At 31.7% G+C, this 23,052-nt stretch overlaps 2 protein-coding genes across 10 annotated transcripts in view; one reads left to right on the top strand and one right to left on the bottom strand.

Moving 5' to 3' along the window:
- LOC106070801 (1-phosphatidylinositol 4,5-bisphosphate phosphodiesterase gamma-1-like) overlaps positions 1–13,013 on the top strand; it is a 60,579-nt gene extending 47,566 nt beyond the window's left edge. For 8 of the 9 annotated variants that reach the window (XM_056037021.1, XM_056037025.1, XM_056037020.1 and 5 more), the window contains 7 exons: positions 338–410; positions 855–1,025; positions 2,315–2,544; positions 3,182–3,337; positions 3,462–3,550; positions 3,996–4,150; positions 6,054–13,013. In XM_056037021.1, coding sequence (XP_055892996.1) covers positions 338–410; positions 855–1,025; positions 2,315–2,544; positions 3,182–3,337; positions 3,462–3,550; positions 3,996–4,150; positions 6,054–6,078 — 899 coding nt within the window. In that variant the 3' untranslated portion in view covers positions 6,079–13,013. The remainder of the gene's footprint in view (positions 1–337; positions 411–854; positions 1,026–2,314; positions 2,545–3,181; positions 3,338–3,461; positions 3,551–3,995; positions 4,151–6,053) is intronic. The other variant, XM_056037026.1, reaches the window with a different exon arrangement.
- A 1,314-nt stretch (positions 13,014–14,327) lies between these two features.
- LOC106070802 (NADH dehydrogenase [ubiquinone] iron-sulfur protein 3, mitochondrial-like) lies at positions 14,328–22,987 on the bottom strand. Its single transcript, XM_056037029.1, has 7 exons — positions 22,835–22,987; positions 20,787–20,870; positions 19,555–19,676; positions 18,802–18,927; positions 17,183–17,308; positions 14,826–14,945; positions 14,328–14,707 (listed from the first exon to the last, which is right to left on the bottom strand). The coding sequence occupies exons 1-7, from the start codon at positions 22,893–22,895 to the stop codon at positions 14,546–14,548; spliced, it is 801 nt and encodes a 266-aa protein (XP_055893004.1). The 5' UTR covers positions 22,896–22,987; the 3' UTR covers positions 14,328–14,545.
- Between the last annotated feature and the right edge of the window lie 65 nt (positions 22,988–23,052).

Raw genomic sequence — 23,052 nt, 5'->3', positions numbered from 1 at the left:
CACACTAATTACAAACATTATATTATTATTACATAATTATATTTTGTATATTAAAACACAGGGATAAATCAGAGCCTCAACAAGTTGTCTTTATTTAGAAATTCCTCTTTGTTACTTCTTCACAGAACAGTCTAATTTTTCCTGTTTATTTGTATGGTTTATTTTTTAATGCAACAGTTATCAATTTTCTTTTATTTTGATACAACTATAAAGGTGTGTGTGTGTGCTTGACTTGGACATATAAAAGGATCACATAAAATGGTTCATTATGCCTTGCACAAAACATATTTGATTTCATTTCCATATGTTAAAAAGTTGTTCACTTGTTATTATGCAGGACCTGGCAAGTTTAGTGAAATCTCTTCATTTAGTGAAGAGCGTGTTAGCAAAGATGACAGAGAACTTATCCGGTGAGTTTTGGGATTGTCATTTCTTGCTTTCAAGGAAGCCTCATATTAGTGCAGTTTTGTTTTGGCCTCTGTTAAAATCATTTTCATTTCATTGTTGATTTTATAACTTTCTTTTAGCTACTCAACTTTTGTAAAGGTCGCTAAAAAAAAATTTTTTATCAAATTGGCTCATGCTTAAAGTAACAAATTTATTTAGCCTTTAAAAGTTTTTTTGTCAGAACCAAAGTTTACATTTTTAATTTGCATTGACCTAACTAAGGTTCTATGTCTCTTGCCAAAGAATAATAATCTTCAACTGTTATAATGATTTATAGACATTAAAATCTTCTATATAAAGGGAAAAAAACACGCTTCTGCTTCTAAAACATTTTGAAACATTTCTTATCTTCTGTATCACATTAGATTTTTGTTTACAGATTAAAATGTTGAATATTTTTTCCTCAGCTACAATCAATACCAGATTAGTCGAGTATATCCTAAATTTTTAAGATGGACTTCCACAAACTTTGACCCAATACCTAAATGGAACTATGGGTGTCAGATGGTGGCTTTGAACTACCAGACTCCTGATAAGCCTATGCAGCTTAATCAAGGAATGTTTTTACAAAATAAAAGGTATGTCAATAATTTCAAAAGCCTCTTGTTAACTTTTGTTTGTTGATCAGTTTGAAGCCAAAAAAACAACTTTTGGCCAAAATAGTATTGAACAGAAATAATTACGGTTATTTAAAAAAAACAAATGAATGAAAAAAACTTTGTCAGTGGTCAAGAGGGAATGTAAATAATTTTGTATGCTTAACTCTTTGACTCTGGAATTATTTTTCACATTCGGACGGAATTAATATCTTACCGTTTCGGCATGCGAAAAATGCTTCTATTAAAAGTATAAAACATTATTGTTCATTTTTAGAAAATGAAACTTGAGATATAAAATCAAAGAATGCATGCCCTTTTTAAATAACACAAATTAATTTCTATAAAAAAAATTACTATTTAAATATTAATTTTCAAGCAATGAAAATTTACTGGTTGCAGAAAAGTCTTGAGAATCTAGGTCTACACCAGACCTAGGAAAAATTTTATGATTGCATAAAAAAATATATTTTATCATATTTATTCATATTATCACAAAACTTTAAACTCTTTAAACTTTAAACTCATCTAAAACTCATAAAATTGAAATTGTGAGCTAATTATTCATGTCACTACCATTGGAAAAAATGAAAACTGACCAACTGTGGACAAGTCAACAGCTCCAGCTCTAGGAAATATTTTGTAATCTAAATTAATAGAATTTTTTTTTTACAGTATTTATTTATATTTTCACAAACTTTTATATGTGACACATTTTTAAAGCACATGAAATGATTGTCTTGAGCCCATTATCCCATGACACTACTTTCTTAACTCTTTGACTCCAGAATTATGTTCCACATTTGGATGGAATGTTTTTTTGCCCTTTCGGAGTGAAAAAAATTCTTCTATTATACTTTTGCATGCATGCCCTTTTTATATAGCTCAAAGCAACTTTTATAAAACAAAAAATTATTTTTATATTAATGTTTGAAATTTAAAAATAAAAACTTACCAACTGATTTTGAATTGTTGTTTTTTATGTTATTATATATTAATTTCAAAGTTAAGTTTCAAGAAGAATGCCTCATATATACATTTGTTTTTCACTAATGTGAAATTGTGTTCAAACCTAGTTCATAACTTGCATAGCCTTCTTCTACAGATGAAGCTGTGTTTTAGAACCATTGTTTTTTTTTTATTCCTTGTAGTTACAGATGTGATAATTAGATGAACCATCCTTGCTCTACAACTGAAGGAGGCCAACCAATGCAAGATTGTTCAAAAGCCTTGTTGTTCTGAATTTTTCTTGTATAATTTTCTTTTTTCAGGTGTGGCTATGTGCTAAAGCCTAGTTTCATGAACAATTCCTCTTACAACCCCAATGACCTTCTAACCTTAAGAAACTATGTGGATTGTATGGTACTCACAGTGCATGTATTAGGGGCGCGCAACTTGAGTGTACTGAACAGTGGTGTTGGGATTATGCACCCTTATGTTGTGGTGGAAGTGTTGGGCCTCCCTTTAGACAGTCAGAGAGAGAGAACCAGAATGTTAAATGGTAAGCAGCTACCTGAGAAAAGAGAGTGTATTTATTAAATTGCATAATTAATTAAGATGTTTTTGCTTTTGAAGAATTCTCAAGGAAATGTCAACATTTGATTTCTAAATTTGACAATTAAATGATTTTTTTAATCAAATTGAATGTTAAGTTGTGACTTGATCCCAAAAGTAAGTAAAATTGTTAACTTCTGTAACTATTTAAACAAAGTAATCTCTGACTAAAATGAGATTGGACGTACAAGAAGGTGTGAAAAGTTTAGTAAATTAAATAAAAATTTAGTAAATTAAATTATCATTTTAATGTTAAATTATTTTTGTTGAAAGATGTTTTTATGGAGTTATGAAGTGATAACTATTAATTACTAAAATATGTTTAAAAAAATAAATTATTAGGCCAATTTCATGTTTAAGCATACAGGGCCTACAAGACAATTCTCTTTAACCAACAATTTATGGGAAGTGTTATTTATGTTAAACAGAGAGTTGAAAACTTGTTCGGGTGGTCCAAGATTCAATGTTAATGTTCTGTGAGCTGCTTCCTCCACTATACTTATCTTTAATATGTATGTCAATGACCTTGAACTTGATGCCATTTTTGTTTGGTTCATACTTTGCTTTTGTATTTTGTTTCCTAGATAAAAATAGTTTAAATCCTGTATGGAAGAATGAAATCTTTAGTTTCCAAATTTCTTGCCCTGACTTGGCCTTCATCAGATTTGAGATTGGCACAGAGTTGAATGAGACTATCTGTCAGGCCCAAGCTACGTTTCATTTGAAGAGCATTCGACCAGGTGACATTTGTTTTTTTAATGTTTGAATCGTTTATATTGTTTTTTTTTTTTTTTTTTTTTTTTGTTCTTTTTTTCCAAAATGCCTCAACATTTAGTATATATGTGTTTTTGTAATTATCTAAAGGTTTCAGATCCGTCCAGCTATTGAATAATTTCAGTGAACCATTTCCTCACTCATCTTTACTGGTTTACATTGACATGAAAAATCCAAAGGTAAACTAATGATTATTTTTTTTCCACATTTCCCAAGATTTAAACATAAATGTTAGATTTTCATTATAGAATGCATTGTTGTTTTTTAAATTGACTGACAGTTACAAAAGTTGTTTTTTTTTCTGTCTTTTTTTTTTTTCAGGTTATGGATTAATGACTCTGTATTTTTTTGTTAGACTCTAGCTTAATTTTTTTGTCTGTTTTTTTTTATACTAGATTCTAGCTTTTATTTGTATTTTAGCTTATTACTTTTATTAATTTTTGAGTAATTATTGTTTCTGTATTTTTTTTTTTTTTGCAGTCAAACTTGTTCTCTCTTTATTTGATTTCCTATTCTAACTTTCTGCTTGTATTTGGTTGTTAGATTTTTACAGTTATAGGTTAAAAGATTACATCATTAATTATTTAAGTTTTGGTACTTCAACACTTATCTGGCCATTTCCAGGAGGAGGAAGAGAAGAATGTGTTCCGCATAGTAGAGGAAACACGAAAACTCTATGAAGAGCTCAGTTCCTCAGATGTTGATGAGCGTCGAAGGGAGCAGCTTCAACAGACAGAGAAGAAATTACTTGAGTATTTGAATCGCAGCAGAAACACTGGGTATGATGAGCCAATTTATTTTAATTTTTAAACCCCTGAATAAATAAGTAGGAATTTTTCAACTTTAAAATTAGGTAGGTAAAGCTTGTTTTCAAGTTGTTGTCAAATCAAATTGTTTCTTTTTGTAAGAAGTAAACACATTCTTTTAGAATAGTTTCTGTAAGAAGTAAACACATTCTTTTAGAATGTAATAGAAGTTTTATGTTTCAAATGTTGCTGCTAGTCAAAGAGCATTGAGATATAGAGTACTAGGTGACTGAGGTCAAGGTGTTGGGTTTGAATTTCACTGGGTTTTAACTTGGCATTTGAGGAACCCTCTACTCAAGTGTGCTATAAAAACTGTTTTGTCAGTATGTTGGCCTCATTTCACCTTGCTGGCTGTTGGACTAGTTGAACTCTATATTTCCTATCTATCTAACTGACTGTACATCCTTGTAGATTCATTCATCTTTTTTTTCTGTTTGTATCTTTTATCACTGAGTGAAATGAAATAAAAAAAAAACAAGCTCAACATTAATCACAGTATTAAATAAAATGCTATGATTTTTATCAAACAGCAAATGGTCAATAATTTTGTTTTAAATTTTGAGATGTGAGTTTTGAAATAATTATAACTATATAATTGTAATTATGATTTTTGTTTTATCTCCAAGTTTGTTTGAGGGGAGGGGGAGGGTAAATTGTAATTGCAGACCTGCCAACCAAAAAAAAGTCCAAATGCGTAACACTTACGGTCAAAATGCGTATTTTGGCACCAGAATGCGTAACACTTACGTGATCCACTATTTTGTCATATATATATATATATATATATATATATATATATATATATATTAGATGTCATGATTAGATCTACAATCTAAATCTAGATCAATAGAGATGATATCTAGACTAGATCTGGATCTATGTCTAAATAATGAATATAATCTACTCTAGATCTGGGCTCAAAAGTGTTACCGATGCCATGGATCCGCTACAAACGTAGGTCTACTCTAAAACTTTCGTAGGCCTACCTTCATCCTTGATCTATTCTATACTAAGACTAAGACTAAGAATCTAGTCTAGATCTAGACTAGATGGTAGTAGATGTTATCGATATAGATCTAGTCAATCTAAATTCTCAATCATACTATAACTAGACTGTAGAGTAATGTAGAGAATCATAAAGTAATGACTAGCTAGACTCTAGCTAGATCTATTCCTGTATAACAAGTTTTCTAGATTCTAGATCTAGAATCCAGATCTAGATCTAGACTAGATATCTACAATGTCACTCAATGTGTTTTGAATCTATAGATCTTCGATTTTTTTTTCTATACAAATGAATACGGGAATCAGGAATGCACCAACATAATTAATTACTACTCATGAACTTACAAAAAAAAAGTCACGTTGGTGTATCAGCTAACTGACAGTACCAACCTGGTACCAACCCGCCACTCCCTCACTCTCGCGTTCTTCATTTCTAGACATCTAATTGCTATTAAGTACCAATCAACATATAGATCTGGGCACATTGTGTTCACCCCAATTTTTCTGTTTCGCCCCTCTCCCCACAGGTGGGCTTAGCGTGACCTCCGTGACCGCTTGTAAGCTAGTCTGGAGAGGAGGAAAACAAAGGATATAAAATGCGTAACGCGACGGGTTAAATTCGTATTTGCGTACTGGCGGTCATTTTTGGGAGATTTTGCGTAACGAATACGCATTTTGCGTAACGGTAGGCAGGTCTGTAATTGGCATGAATAATTTTTAAAATACTTATATTTTTTTTCTTGCTCACAGTTTTATATTTCACACCCTGCTCTATATTTAATGAAAATACGCCTTATACATTTTAATGCTTTTGCAACTATTTCTGAAAAATCACTTTATGTTTTTTGTATGCTGTTTTTTTCTTTCTCAGAGCTCAGAGAATTTGGCGCAGATAGCTTATCTTTTATCTGTAACAGACGCAGCACATTTACAAATCAAAAAACTCTTTTAAATGAGTTGAATGTGAACTGTTTCTGTCTTTTGCATTGCGAGAAAGGAATCCAATCTAAGACTTTCCACACACGCATGCTACTTCCGAAAGCTGAAAGATAAAGCATGAGCTTCTATGTCCTACGCACCTGCATCATATGTATTATGCTATTATGTTTCTGCTTTTATTATGAGAATCTAAAGTCAGATCATGTTAAAACTATAAAACTGTAGTTCCCAAAAATCCAGGTATTGTTGGATGTCTAGTTCAAATAAAATGCCAAGCCCTGTTGCTACACTAAATTGGTTCTTTCTATCCAATATGTAACTTAGTTGTTTTTTTCTCTTGTTTATTTTCTTTCCTGCTAAAAGCACTGTTAACGGATCACTCTTAACTGATCACAAACATTATTGATTCTACTCATAAAAAATATATATAGAAGGTAAAAAGAACTGACAAAAAAAAAAGACTGAATCAGATTGATATGAAGCTTATTATAACTCTATTTATAACTGTTCATTATTACTTTTTGTAAAACCTTTTCTGCTTTCCTGCAATCTAATCAATGAAATGATAACCCTCTCAGGAGATGAAATATTGTTTAAACTTTATTTTCTTTATTTCAGACAAAAAGATTGCCACTAAACCTACATAGACTTAGTGATTTTGATGAACTAAAATTAGTTTTAGTGAAATATCTCCATTGGAGTAATCTTGTTTTTGTATATAAAGGGATGTAACTCAGTACTCTGCTAATTGTATTTTTGAATTTATTTTCCATTGTCAAATTATTAACAGATTTTGTCATCAGAGCTGAATGGTAATCCAAAGCTTTCTTTAATTCCTACAAACAAGAGTTACTTATTCATATGAAACATAAACTTTTAGAATCTAAGGTTGAACTTAAAAGCACTAACTAGTACCATTCAATGCATATCAAAACTTTTTTTTTTTTTTTGCTTTATTTTGTAACAGAAAACAAGTTGCATTCTAAATGTTTTTCCCATAGTTGTTTTCCCATGCAATGTTCATATTTGAAGTTGTAGACCTTTATGTTTTTACTTTTGATATTTTTTTTTAGCTAATTTTTTTAAAAAGCAAAAGAAAGATATTGGGGTAATTGTAAATGTTCAAACTATTTTGCTCAAAGTTCTACTGTTATCAAGTTACTTTTGTTTCTGTGATATACACTAAGTATTTTATAGCCATGCTTGTTGATATATCTATTATATATAATTGAATATATGTATGTCTCGCAGCAAAGAAATCAAAACAGTTAAAGCAATCTTGATCAAACTTGGCATTAATGTTCCTTAGATCATGGCAGAGAGTGTAGTGTATGTTCAATATCCCTCCCACAACCGTTGGCCCTAAAAATAAAAAAATACCTAAATTTAACTTTTTAACAAATCTGGTAAACCTGTTTTCCCAGTATTTTATATTTGAAATGAATATGTCATCTAAATGTTTAAACCCATTTGTGCACTCTGCTTTTATTTGCGTGATAAAATTAAATAAAATATGTGATGGGAACATTGGCTATGTGTAACATATATCTAATCCACTAGATCAGTAATACCCAAACTAAGGCTCTCTGGCTGCGGGTCATATGCCGCTAGTTTGTTTCTAAATGTTGCACACACAAAAATATATATTACCGAGTAATAATAAAATATGTCTATATATTAATTCTTTTGTCCTTGAAATGAAGATGGAAGTTTGATGACCAGACCTGGTTTTAAATATATAATTCTACCCTTTTTATATTTTATTTTTGTTTAATGTTGGCCCTTTAGTGCCAGTGAAGTGTAAATATTGTTACCAGTGTTTGTATATTACTGGAACAAACAAATATCATGTTCCTCATATCATATATTTGTTCAAATGTTTGCTTTCTTTGCATGTATATTTGTTTATGTGATATACATTTTATTTGTAAATAGATTCGGTTCTTGTGCTAATTTTACTGTCAGTGGCACAGATATGAAGAAAGATATTCTGTATGATTTACACATATTATTATTCGCCAATTTTTGATTGAAATTTTCTTCAGTTGTATTAAATAGCTTTAGCCACAAGTAAAGAGAACAAAATAGGATAGGAACGTTTTTCCAGCTGATAAGAACAATTAGCTTCCGTGTAAAATGTCTATATCTTCTTGTCCTTGAAAGAGGCTCTGCTGATCACTTCATAGCTTCCATACAATATACAGCAGACACATTTCCTTTTAACACTCTGAGGAAACTCATAATGGAATGGGACACAAAGGGAATTCTAAATTTGCCAGAACCAAGCATAGTAAGTACCTAGGGGCAGTAACCTGTTCTTTTTCATAGATTTATCAAAGTTATGTCTACTTATTGCTTGTTCTTTCCTGCATCTTAAATTTGTTACAAGATTTTGTAAATATGAGGTAAATCCTCCTTTTTTTTTTTTTAACTCTGAAAGCAAACATGTCTCTTGTAGACAAATATATTTCTTATATGATGGAATAAACATTAAGTTCTGGTTTTCTTTGTACCTGTAAGCTAGAGTGACAGTCCTTCCACTTCACAGGGTGGTCACCTACTAGGAATATATAGAAATTCCCTGTAGTTGCACTGTCTCTGGTCACTCTTATAAGGCCCCTCCTGGACCACAGTGTGACCCAACCCAGTCATGGTCTCATCCATTGTGGAACCTTCAGATAGGACTAGAGGTGAAGAGCTCCTAATTCACACCTTTCCGCTGACAGAAATCCTTCTCAGCAGTCAGGAATCATGGGGACTTACTGAGCTCCTATTTCTTATTGGACATTTTTGAAGTTTATTGTTACTTGCTTAAAGAAGATCTAGCAATTTTCATTAGTTTGTTTTTTTTTAAACTTTATTTAGAATCTATTGCACATTTTTACAGCAGCTATAATTGATAAGTACAGAGGTCTAACATGTATGTATTTATAAAATGGATGTCAAAATTTATAGAACACATCACATCTGTCAAAAAACTGAACTAATTTTTTACAGTCAGTGTAGAGTTAACTTCACTACATTTGATAATCTTTATCAGCAATGCCCATATCTTTAGTTTAATAGTTTCTTATGCACATTGTACAGACAGTTTATTAATCACTAGACTGCAAAATAAACTTTTTTTTATTTTTCTTAATTTGTTTCTAGTTTAGTTTTAAATCATAAATAAGAAAATAAAGTTTCTGAGTTGTTTTTGGCTTAAGGTTGAGTATCTTTGTATTTATGTAGCAGTACTGAAATAAAATCATACAGTTGAGTGCTTTGTGTGTATATAGTTAATGAAACACTATGCCATAACTTAAAAGAAATATTGTACCTTTAATTGATACTACAGTCAATTGTAGTTAATTAGACCAGCCTCTTATTAGGACCAAGGGACACGGTGGCAGAGTGGTAAAGCACTTGGCTTCCCAACTGGGGGTCCCCGCATTCAAATCCTGGTGGACTGGGATTTTAAATTTTTGGATCTTTGGGCACCTCTGAGTCCACTCAGCTCTAATGATACCTGACATTAATTGGGGAAAAATAAAGGCGGTTGGTCATTGTGATGGCCACATAACACCCTCGTTAACTGTAGGCCACAGAAACAGATGACCTTTACATCATCTGCCCTATAGACCACATGGTCTGAAAGGGAAAATTTACTTTTGATTATTAGGACCAAATCATAAAGTACCGGTACCAAAACAAATCCTTTTATACAGTTGATTCCATTTAAACAGACCAGCGAGTTATTAGGACCAAAAGAATCATCTCCCAATGTGGCCAATGTATATAAAGAGTAATTTTGTAATCATGATGGCATTGAAACCTGAGCATTGTCCTCAATGAATTAGATGTTGACAGTTTTAAATGTCTAAATAAATGGACTTTCCATGCTGCATTTTTTTATTATATTTTTTTTTTCATGAATTTAGCATTTCCTTTGTTATGAAGAAATTTGTTAATAATTGTTTTGTGAATAGGCTACTATACAAACTATTGTAGCAACATTACAAAATCTTTTGTATATTTAATTTTTGATTTTATATATATATATATCCAATTCAACAATTTCATTTACATATAGAGTAAAGTGCAAAGTTCGAAATTATTAAGCCCGCAGGCAGCAATTTTCACGTTTGGATTTTTATAGCACCGTAACGGTCTGACCTATGAAAAAACTGATGGTATCTCTGAATTCCTCGTCCTTTTTTCTATAAAAATAGATCGAATTTAATGTATCACTAGGCTTCGTTAAAATTAATTATGAGTTCAAAGAGGTGTAGGGTAGGTATCACCAAGCGTGCTTTACCGCGAGCGGATTTTTCCCCAGTTAGTAAGCTCGAATGGGTTGATGGAAGGTTCGAACAGATCAAAGAAAATATATCTAAAAACATGTTTTAATATTTAATTTTCACTATAAAGTCATTTTCTTTTTACTCCAGCGCAAGAACACCATCCATTGCACCATTTCTCACCCTCCACAACTTCAAATAGTCTCTTTAAGCTGATGAGCAATCAGACTTAAAAATAGCCTTAAGCCCATTACCCATTTCCTTCACTACCAGGTAGTAAAAAAGAATAATTCCACACCTCCTGAGTTTGACCTCACCATGAACTTAGCCTTTACAAGGAAAAGGAAATAGTATGTGTCGGAAGTAAAGAAAAAAGGTGCATGCGCAGTACCAATATAGTAGTAATTTGGTAAACATTCAAATAAAAAAGTTTTAGCAATAAAAAGTGAACTGTTCGAACCTCTTGACAAATCGGGGCTGCTCGAACTTTGCACTTTACTCTAGGGTACATTTTTTTTTTCAAACTTCTAACAATCAATCTTTAAAAAAAAATGTATTTCTTCAGGCCTTTTTATTGTTTATTTTAGATTTTTTTTTAACTTGTTCTGTCATTTTTTTTAATGAAAAATCCAAAAAAAAATGTCCTTTTGTTCAGTAAATTATTAGATATATTCAATATATATAATTCTCTTCGTCGCCCAACCATGTGGGACACCACACACGCACGCCGACTCTCTAACCCCATTATAAAAAGGGTCTTGAAAAGATGACTCTTTTATTTCTGCAAGATAAACTAGAGTTACCCCAAGTAACTTTCGTGGCTACAGAGAGCACGGCTCAGAAAAAAATAGGGGGGGGGGGGGGGAGAACAAGTAATCTTTCTCTTTACGTTCTATATTGGACTACATTTACGTGTGTATTTTTTACACATGTCAATATCTGGTGTCATTAGAATAGTTGCATGTTTTTTCTGTACCTTTGTTTTGATTTTGCCCCTTTGATTGTCCTTTGTTTCCTAACCATGACCACCGCTTCACATATATTTCGTGGAGTCAACAGATCTTTCAATGTAGTCAAAATTCCTGTATCAGGTAACTGTTTATTTCTATCAGTTGCATATTTCTGGAAAAATGTCATCAACAAAACTGTTGCTCTCAAACTTCGCTGTAAGCTTTGTTTGCTAACATTGGGATAACTATGGCGACGCCCTCTCCGTTGTTCTTATTCACTTAAGCATAGTCATACACTCTGCTCGACAATAAATAGAGCACTCAGTAATGTTTGATGTTGCATCAGGGGTTTTGTTTTCTTGTTAAAGAATTTGCTAAACATACAAATAACAAATTCATTTGTAGCACTATCATTTTTTTTAGTGCTCAGGCACCATAGTTCTCTTTTGATTAGCTTATCGTGAATTTCCCATTATATTTCTTCCATACTGACACAACTATTCACTAATTATAACAGTAGTTTTTAGAAATAATTAGCCAGTTTATTATTATATCTGGCACAGTGCATGGCAAAAAAAACAATCATCCACTATGTAGAACGAGATAATTTAATCTCATTAGTTTTTTACTTGTCACCTTGCATACATATGTACTAACCTTTTGGTTACAAACTTTTCTGCAGGCTACTAAGAACTTTGTCTTTGTTAAAGTCTTTCTGGTGTCCATTTTAGTTTTTACAATGTATTTGGGCATTGTCTTCATGTCTTAATATATAAGATAGGTTCAGTATTTCATGTGGCTACGTAGACCCAATTCCAACATGCATATTTTGTCACACATTATGCAGACAGAGCTGTTGTCTGCCAGGGAGTCTATACAAATGCTATAAAGAATTTTTTTGTTACTTTAAACACTTTGCTTTTATGTACAAGGCTTTTATTTACACATTTTTTTTTATGTGCACATACATCTAAGATTAACATGCACAAATATGTTACAACCTTACAAGCCCAAATAATAATATGATTACTCTCTGGGGCCTGTGTTTTGCTTCCCAGAAATTTCTTAATTCATCCTCAGACTTTTACCTTATAAAAAAAGTCTTCCTTTGTGCCTCATTAAACCTAATAAATCTTTAAACTTAAACATCTAAAAAAAAAAATTTCTTTTTACTAAGTGCCTTGTTTTCATTGTACCATAGTTCTATTGTATCATGTAATGTAAAACTAAATCAGTTCAAACTCTTGATATTATGAATATATTTTTTTTTCTTGCCAAAATATTTGTCACACACAGCCTTTTAATTTTTACATTCAATCTTTACTACGATCTTATAATTCAAATTGAACTAATTCTTTATTAATAAAATTATTTTTATATCTAATATTGTGTGGTTTTTATGTTTACTTTACCGGGATGTAATGTTAGGAAAATCTACATATAGCATATAGTGTTACATGGGGATTTTTTTTTAATTCACCTTTATATCAGTATATATTTTTTTAAGAACAGAGGTTTTTTTTTACAAATATTATAACAACTCACTGTCTGTCTAGTAAAAAGTTTGGATGTTTTTTCTCCCATTTCCCATTCTTGGATGAAGTTAGCATTGCACAGTTATTCATTGTACCTGACAATACATGATACAATGTTAAAAAAATTTACCAATTTGTTCATTAATTATGGTGATTAATTATTATGTTTGATATCAAAATAAGGGGAATAAATTCTTCTTAATGAGAGATGTAGATGTATATATGGATTTAATTACCTTATTACATTTCGACACGTTTTTTCTCCCACTTCCCATTCTCGATTCAAGTTGCATAATTATTCATTGTCGATGACAATACATGAACCAATCCAAAAATTATTCAATTAGTAGTATTTAATTTTCTTTATATAGCAGACAGGGAGTAAAACCCTGCCATTTGCAGTAATTAGCAGTTCTTTCCCTTAAATAAGCTTTGTTTTTTAAAAGTGATCTTTTTTCTATTGTTTTGTTTTTTTAATTCTAAACAAGATACATTATGCCATCTCAATTGATGTAAGGATTATACTAATTTAAACTTGCCCACTTGCACTACATTTTTAAGTTCATTTCTTATTGTAGAACTTTTTATTAACTAAGTATTTACAAAGCTTATATCAACTCACTCTGTCTGTCTAGTAACAAGTTTGTAAAAATCTTTATCCTAGACCCAATTTCGGATCAAGCTGAAATTTTGCACAATCAATTCTTTTACCTGACAACACAAGAAAAATAAAATTAACCAGTTAGTTAATTAACTATTGATTATTATTTTGTATTTGGTATTGAACAAGGGAAAGAAATAGTACTTTACAGATGTGATGGTATACGTTGAATTAACAAGGGAAAGAAATTGTACTTGACTCAAGTGGTGGTGTAAGCTGAAAAAGTCCCCTTTATAGGTCGTCATCTGAGTCTCAGTAAACACAAACATCAAATAGGATGAGACTATAGAAACAATAGATAACTATACAATCTTCCATGTTCACAAGCTTTCCGCAGCATTAAGAAGCCTGAGGAGCCCACAAGTTCAAATTCAGGTCGTTTTAATTAATTTTTTTTATAAATACATTTAAAGAGTGACCAACAAGATAACCCTTTCTCTCCCCCCCCCCCCTTTCCGAGTAATAGGATCATAGCACACAGACAAAGCTAAAAGCATGAAATTGCGCTAAACAAAAACAATCCATAAAAATATTTCTAATCACACAGATTTATTATTGTTAGTCTATATCTATTGCAAATTTAATTACATGATTGATCCAAGCTAATTGATACAAGTACACTTAATATAAGCTTTGTTTTTTTTTTTTAAGTATTTTTTTTTGTATTTTGCTTGTTTGGTAGAGCACTAAGTAAACAATGAAATATGGTCCCAGTACTTTAAGAACAAAAATGAACTTTTCTTTCTATTTTACTAGAAAAAAAAAAAAAAACTAGAAAAATTGTATATTATAAATTCCATTTATTTTTATCTGTTTCTTATATTTACACACCTAAACTAACAGAAGAAAAACTGTTCAATAAAGAGGCTCTCAAACAGACTTTGCCAAATGGACTTCACCATTAAAGAACATCTCATCTTGATCTGTTGCTATCATTTAGATCAGTCTGATAACAAAAAAACTTGTAGTACACTGATATTTACACAACTGCTATCAGCTTATTTCTTCTCTTCTGGTTTAGTCGTTTTCTGGTATTTACCTTCCAGCTGTCTATGAGAAGGGAAAGTTTCCCAAGGTGTGTTGGCCTCAAACTTACGAAACTCTTGAGCTAATTCTAGAGGCTCAACAACTACACGCTTGACCTCATCATCATAACGAACCTATCAAAAGAATTATCAAATTAAATCAACTTTGAAAAGGTTTTTTTAAAACTATGTTACATGTTAAGTAAAACAAACGATGTATGCAATGCTTAAAAAATTGTAATATTTAAATTACCTCAACATAGCCTGAAAGTGGGAAATCTTTTCTAAAAGGATGTCCTTCAAATCCATAATCGGTCAGGATACGTCTCAAGTCTGGATGATTAGCAAAAAAGACTCCAAACATGTCCCAGATCTATAACAAAAATATAAAGATCTTGTTTACAAGTGTAAAGTAAAAAGTTTTAGATGGCCATACGATGAAAGTTGAAGGTGATTAAGATCTGGGTGATTAAAGTTAATTTTGAAAATAATTTCCAAATAAAACAAAATGGAACATTAAAGAATAAAAAGACCTTTCTACAACAATTTTTTCTAATCATTAACATTCAACAGGAAATCATCAAATGTGCACTAAAAATATTTAACTTTTGACAAGATAGGAATAGAATTAACACATTACTGCCAATCTTTACAGGTTTCTGCACTAAGTCAATATTAAATTCCAGGAGTTTTACAGGACTTTTCCAGGAGAAATTTAAAAATTCCAGGAAATTTGCGCCAAAATATTATATAACAATAGTCAAAGTTGATGTTATTTAGGTTTAATAATTAAATTAAATTACCATACTTAAGGTATACAAAATTCCTGTCATCACTTTTCAGAGGTTAGAAAATTCAGTGTTCAAAAACTGGTCAAAGAAAGTATCCAGTCTATCAGAGGACTGAAGAACTGGGAGGCAGCAGAACTTGTGGTTCAAATGGAATTGTGCCATTGTGTAAATTCAGATTTAATGCTATCAAAGTCGTCTGCACTGATACAGCCAAGCAGAACCAAGATGCTCAAACCTATAAATCATTTAAGTAGCTATCAAAATTTTGCAAAGGGTATTTGGGCTTTTGCCATTTTAAACTCTGGAGAAAAGCATTCTTCAATGGAGATTTTTTAACGAGTTTGAAAATTGTCAGCAGAAACTTTCTGCTTTCCATCTAGTAATTTAAAACATCCCTAGCGCTGGCTTTAGTTTTAATTAAGAAAGTTTTTGGTGCCTGTCAAATCTACAATAAGCAGTGCTGCAACAGAGGTACATTCTTTGAAAACAGCTGGTGTCATTAATCTTTGCTAAAATGACTGAAGCTTGCTAAAAAGGTCTTGGGTCACAAAACATTAAAGAGTAACCAACAATTGTGCATCTGATTGATATTTTTTTTTAGAAAAGGTTGTAAAACCTTTGCAATTGAGAGGAAGCTTTCAATTTTTGCAAACAGCCTTTGAGGTGCTCAATAGACTTTGTGTTGATTGCCTTCTTTAAACTTCTTAGCAGTAATTTAAGACTATATGAATTTGTTGGGTTACTGGCTTAGCTGTGGGTGTAGGATAAGTGACAGTCACTGTGACTGGGGCAGCCCTTTTGACAAATATGGCAGCCATCTGATTTAACAGACTCTAAAAGCTTTAGTATCACTGACGGACGATTTTTGAAGCTAAGATTTGAAGATCTAGAAATCTAGATAGATCTACATCTAGATTACATCTTTTTCAAGCCACAGTCTGGCACAGTGCATTAACGATGTCTCATATCTAGGGGCAATCTAGGTATTTTAATACAAAATCTAGTGTTCAAGAACAGTCCAATAATGGAACAATCAAGTCTTTTAAAACTAGTTTAGATCTACGATTCTTGTATAAGACTAGATTCTAGATCTAGCTTAGATTGAACACAGTGCCACACACAATAAGAAACTAAGATTACATCTAGATCTGTAGATTAGATTTAGATCTAGATTCTAGACACATAGATCTAGTCTAGATTCTATCATTCTAGATTTAGGACACAGATCTAGGTCACTAGACTAGATGTATTTATCAAATTGTCAGTGCACAGAAGTAATATAAAAGGGCACACAATGAAACTGGAAAATTAAGTCTAAAATGATACGTAACATAGATCTAGTTCCAATTAGGATGAAAATCAAAGTGTTCATTGAAAAATCAATCTGATTAGATTAGATCTATCTATTCTCAAAGAGCAGTAAACACATTCTGCGCAAACTCATAAACGATAATTTTGAATTTATTTCTGGCACGACTGCCTATCCGCTGCAATGGTGCCGAATTTTTTTAATGCTGTTTTTTTTTTTTGATTGGCGAAATTCCAGGACATTCAATGAGATATTTTAAAATTCCAAGAGATTTACAGGACTTTTTTAGTTTTTTTTTTAATTCCAGGAGATTCCAGGACAACCTGGAATTTCAGGATGCCGCAGACACACTGAATCTAGCAACAATAATTTCAGTAACCTATCTCAAAAGAGTTCAATAAAATCTGACGCTCAAAAAAAAAAAAAGTCTGGCAATTATTGATTCCAAAGCCAAAAAAAAAATGCTTTTGATGAGTACATTTTGTTCTGAAAATAAGAAACCTTGAATACCTCTCTCTCATACCAGTTTGCTCCAGGATACACAGAACATGCAGACTCAATAGGAGTCAGTTCATCTGTGTAGGTCTTGACTCTGATACGTGAATTGAATTGGATGGACTGTAGCATATACACAATCTGAAATGAATTGTTAAACTGTTATAGGCTTACTAACATTGAAGGCTTAATTTCATCTATAATGAACTATAATATATTTCTCTGACATGAGACAATCTTTTTCCCTTAAAGAATCTTTAGAGTTTATTAGGATAATGCTCCAGTCACATGAACAGTCAATGTTTATGGTTTAAAAGCATGGGATACTCAGAATCACATTAACTTCTAACAATACATTATTCTTCTGGGGTCACTTCATTCTGTTCCTTCCATGTCAAATTTATTTTACATTAAGGTCACTAGGTGCCTCAACAAAAATAATCATTGCTATTAAGCTTATATATATTTGATTCACATGGCTATAGCCTTCTGACAAAGCAATGCATATACTAATTAGACAATGCAATATAAAGACCAAATATTTTAACTCTCAGATATTTATCTGAATTAGATTGTGTATGATCACAAGGTCTAAAAGGGGAACTTTACTATACTTGTAGAATGTGTATGATCATGAGGTCAGAAAGGGGAACTTTACTTTACTTGTAGACTGTGTATGATCACAAGGTCAGAAAGGGGGACTTTACTTGTAGAATGTGTATGATCACAAGGTCTGAAAGGGGAACTTTACTTTACTTGTAGAATGTGTATGATCACAAGGTCTGAAAGGGGAACTTTACTTGTAGAATGTGTATGATCACAAGGTCTGAAAGGGGAACTTTACTTGTAGACTGTGTATGATCACAAGGTCTGAAAGGGGAACTTTACTTGTAGAATGTGTATGATCACAAGGTCAGAAAGGGGAACTTTACTTTACTTGTAGAATGTGTATGATCACAAGGTCTGAAAGGGGAACTTTACTTTACTTGTAGACTGTGTATGATCACATGGTCAGAAAGGGGAACTTTACTTTACTTGTAGAATGTGTATGATCACAAGGTCAGAAAGGGGAACTTTACTTTACTTGTAGAATGTGTATGATCACAAGGTCAGAAAGGGGAACTTTACTTGTAGAATTTGTATGATCACAAGGTCAGAAAGGGGAACTTTACTTGTAGACTGTGTATGATCACAAGGTCAGAAAGGGGAACTTTACTTTACTTGTAGAATGTGTATGATCACAAGGTCTGAAAGGGGAACTTTACTTTACTTGTAGACTGTGTATGATCACAAGGTCAGAAAGGGGAACTTTACTTTACTTGTAGAATGTGTATGATCACAAGGTCAGAAAGGGGAACTTTACTTGTAGAATGTGTATGATCACAAGGTCAGAAAGGGGAACTTTACTTGTAGAATTTGTATGATCACAAGGTCAGAAAGGGGAACTTTACTTTACTTGTAGAATGTGTAAGATTCATTTTTTAACTTTTGTTGAGATAACTTTTTTTCTTTTTGGCATTCCATACTTAGTCTGAAAATGAAAAATAGTTGACTGCAAATTGCAATTTCTTTTTTTTTTGTACAATCATGTTATAGCTGAATCAATAGCTTGATAGAAGCCAAAAATAAATTACCTCAAACCTATTTTCTAAACTTGGTTTGTCTACTCCAGCAATGTCAACAATGTTCATAAACTGGGCATTGGTGTGGTCTTTGAGAAATGTCAACACAGGGATGACACCATCAGGATGGATCATTATCTGGAACAAAAAAAAAAGATCAAAGTTGACTTGATGATATTCCAAAACAATACTTTGAATAAATATTATTAATTTCTAACAGCCTACTTATGCTGAATATCAATCAAATAAGAGGCTGTTGCCAATATTTTTATTTCAATTCTATATTGATTTGAAGAACGAGATCTAAGTAATTTCTTCAGGATGAAAACAGAAACAAGCATATTAACACACAGCTTCACGCAGAAAGAAAATGAAAGGAAGTTTTAGACTTAAGGAAACAAGGACAGGAAAATGAAAAATAATGAAGGTAAATGATGCTCCATATTAAAACTTCTTGACATAATCAAGGCTAAGAGACTGATGATGATATTGACTCAAGTTACTTATCAGTAAACAAAAATGTTTTAAAAAGAACATTATACCCAATCAAAGCCTAATTAACTCAAGCATTACTACATTCAAAACAGTTTCTAGTAGCTTGTAAGCCAGTAAATATCTTATATAAGTATAATTTAAAAAGTCCTTTTATAAATTAATGTAGAACAGCATAACTGACAAGTGTGTGTTTTTAGGCTCTAGGATTAACTTTGAATAACATAATTAATCAAAGAACAAATTCAAAGATAATATTTCAAAAGAACAAACTTCTAGCTCATCATGATGGTAGACATCCACTTTCTGCACATATTTAGGCAAACATTCAGCAACATAGGCTCCAAACTGAGTCAAGTGTTGTCTAATGGCTTCATTGCGAGTAGCAATAGTACCTGGGTAAGCAATGAAGCAAAAATATATTTTTAATTATTGTATAGTAATATAAAGTAATGTAAAGTCAATGTCATTCAAATATTTTTGTAAATGAATACATCATAGCAAAAGATGGAGGATCAATATAAGAGATAAAACCCGCTTGGCATCTGCTGCCATGAGCAAATTGTGGAACATCTGCAAGAGTAACATCAGCTTTCAAGTAAAATTAAAGCTGTATTCTTCACTCGTGGTCTCTGTATTTCTAAATGGTTGTGAAAGTTGGACACTGAACGCTGAGGCTGAAAGAAGAATTCAAGCCTTTGAGAGTAAATGCTACAGAAAAATGTTGGGTATAAGATACTAAGAAAAGAAGACTACTGTTACAAGTCAAAACTCTGATTGGCAAAAAGAAGGAACTCCTCAATACTATGAAAAGACATTTATAAGGTAAGCTGGTTTGGTCATATGGTAAGACATGACTCACTGTCTAAAGTCATCCTTCAAGGTACAGTGGAGAGAGCATGAAGAAAAGGTCATCCAAAGAAAAGCTGGCTAGACAATGTAAAAGAATGAATTGGCCTCTCTCTTCATATCCAACTAAGAACTGGGAAATAGAGGGTTTTGGTTACACGAACTGTCACAGCACCCCTAAGACAAGGGACAGATGATGATGATGATACAACAGGACAAAGTATTATGATTCTTTTAAAATGAGTAAATCTATTTCTTCAAGTTTTGTTTTAAACACTATATATATATTTATAACTATTGAAATAACTGATAAAAAGTTTGATTGATGAGACAACATGAATAAAGGCACATACTTATTTTGATTACACATGTTTCAATCTTGTCTTCATTGCTATATATATATACTAATGCAACATTTATACAATCTAACTCCTGACACTCTGGACGAAAGAATTGGATTTATTTTTATTTCTGTGCATGGAAAACTTGCAATCAGGGCAAGCCAAAACTCAAGAGTTTCTTTTCCATTTTTTTTTTAGAATTAAGCATTCATTGGAAATAAAACTAATTCATCTTTTTATTTATTAAGTGCCTTTTATTGTTGTTTTTGTTAAATACTGGTTTACTTCCTTACTTATTACTCATTCTTTACTTACTGTATTTTGTTGGTGTTGTAGTGGCTGCACCACTATTATTCCTAACTTGAAACTTATGATACACTATAGGTATTGAATTGAGAACTGGAAAAAAAAAAAAAAAAAGGCAAAATGATATTTTGATTTAAAACAATCTTCAAAGATTATGATCTGTCACTGTTTTACTATGACTTTCAATGAAGCAAAGACTAACAAGCAATACACAGCTATTTAAAGATTTTTCAAACATAAACAAAATATGGTAAATGTTGATACATTTTGGGATCAGCGGCATCGCAGGCTTTGCCAGGGTGTAGCACTGAGTGAGTACTGCAACCTACCTTTAATAAGTAATAAGCCGCCTAGGCTAAAGCCTAAGGGTCTCGGACTCCTAATTTTCCCCCTTGACTCTCAAAGCCTTTCCCATGAAGGGAGGGTGGGACTATATTAGTATATAATATTAATAATCTAATGGAATTGTTAACAAATCATTAGGCTAGGGGCCTCAGACATAACAAATGCTTCTAGAATTCTAGACTCTATAAAGATTCTAAAAAGGAAGAGGTCTCTGGTGTCATAGTCATTGCAAATATATAATATCTATATTATAAAGTAGGATGTGAGGGGTATGTATGTATGTATGTTACTTATAGACATCAAAACCGCTTGACCAATCTTGATAAAACTAGGCAGGAATGTTCCTTGGGTACCAACTTAGACCGTAGTGTATGTATTGTAGCCCTAAAACAAACTTAAGACCCTCAAAAAAAATAAAGTTGTCCGACTCTATTAAAGCTATAGTATTTTATGGATCTAGGCCATGTCTACAATGTTGACATGAGAAAAGATAGAAAGGATTTAGACCTAGATCTAATTTTAAGAAATACACTTTGCGCAGATAGTTTTTTACTTTGACACATGAAAAGACAAAAGAAGATCCATTGATTTCATTATATAATAAAATTAACCTTCAATTTTGTGTTTCAAAAGCATTTTTTACATTAATTAGTTCCTTATATCTGTGACTACAGATTTCCTGACGAACATTCTTTCATTAGACAATACCGTAATGAATCGCGTACTAAAAATTAATTCGTTTAATTGTTTACTTTATAATCCCATCCCTAGATCTAAAACTCTAATTCAACTCTAAGATGATAAAACTTCTCTTCGCACAGATAGTTTTATACTTTAACACATATGTTACGAAAGCTGCGAAGCCGAGTTGAGATAGGCCTAGATCTATATTCATTCATGAATCGCGTACTAAAAATTATTTCGTTTAATTGTTCACTTTATAATCCCATTTATTTAACAAAGCTATCGCTCTTTTCGTTTTTTATATATATAAGAATGTATCGACTTTGGGTAAACCCATTTTCGCAAAACTAATTTTATTTTCGTAGCGAAAGAGAAATAACGTGAAAGGATCATTAGCTACGTTTAACATACATCTAAATCCAATCCACTAGATTATTCAAAAGCAAATGTTTTAATTTTAAAAAATGGATTTAAGCCAATTAGCTATTTTGATTTGATAGCTTCATTCACACTATTTTTACATTGACACATTCGCTTTACTTATTACATTATTATTTCGTTTAATTGTTTACAAAACACTCTCAGTGACTATATCGACAGTAATGCGCAAATAAAGACCCGCGGGTCGCGGGTAACATATGTCTAGTAGATCTATATAGGAAAGGTGGAGGATATGTTTAAAAGGATGCTAATACTGAGTAATAGATTAATAGTTAGATCTAGTAATTAGTAATAAGACAACATATATCTAGGTTAATATGGCTGTCTAGACTCGTAAATATGTACTCTAAATGAGTAGTTAGCAGTTGACTGAGTTGAGTTAACACAGTTTGATATATATGAGTTATGAGTTAAGACAGTTAAGACTATTAATTAATTAATTAAACTAGTAACTAGAGATTTATTCATAAATGACATAGATTGATGATAGCATTCTAAATGATAAAGTAAACGTTTTTTATATTATTATTTTATATAGACTCTCCTCTATAGACTAAATTATTTATACTAATCAAAACTGCGTGTACCATTTTTTCTAGCTACAGAATAAGCTAACGGTCGCATAAATTGGCATATTCGTGAGGCCATTTTCAACTCAAGGAGAAGTTAGCCTACAAAATAAAACAAAATAAATTCTAAATAGCTCTCCTGTAAAGAAAATAATAATTTTAGTCAACAAATTTTGATGACGTTTTTCGACTTCCGCTGCTTTTAATAGACAATTTATAAACACAGAGATCTCTAG

The sequence above is a fragment of the Biomphalaria glabrata genome, chromosome 7 (genome assembly GCF_947242115.1).
Source record: "Biomphalaria glabrata chromosome 7, xgBioGlab47.1, whole genome shotgun sequence".
Lineage (NCBI taxonomy): Eukaryota > Metazoa > Mollusca > Gastropoda > Planorbidae > Biomphalaria > Biomphalaria glabrata.
This window is presented reverse-complemented; position numbering and strand designations above follow the sequence as displayed.

Bases quoted from the DNA above. Each gene is read 5' to 3' on its own strand.
- LOC106070802 (XM_056037029.1), bottom strand. From the start codon at position 22,895: ATGGCCTCACGAATATGCCAATTTATGCGACCGTTAGCTTATTCTGTA. The intron at 20,871-22,834 runs GTACACGCAGTT...TTTTTTTTCCAG, and splicing joins TTCTGTAGCTAGAAAAAATG to TTCTCAATTCAATACCTATA. The intron at 18,928-19,554 runs GTTTGTTCTTTT...TTTTTGTTCCAG, and splicing joins ACCATCATGATGAGCTAGAA to ATAATGATCCATCCTGATGG.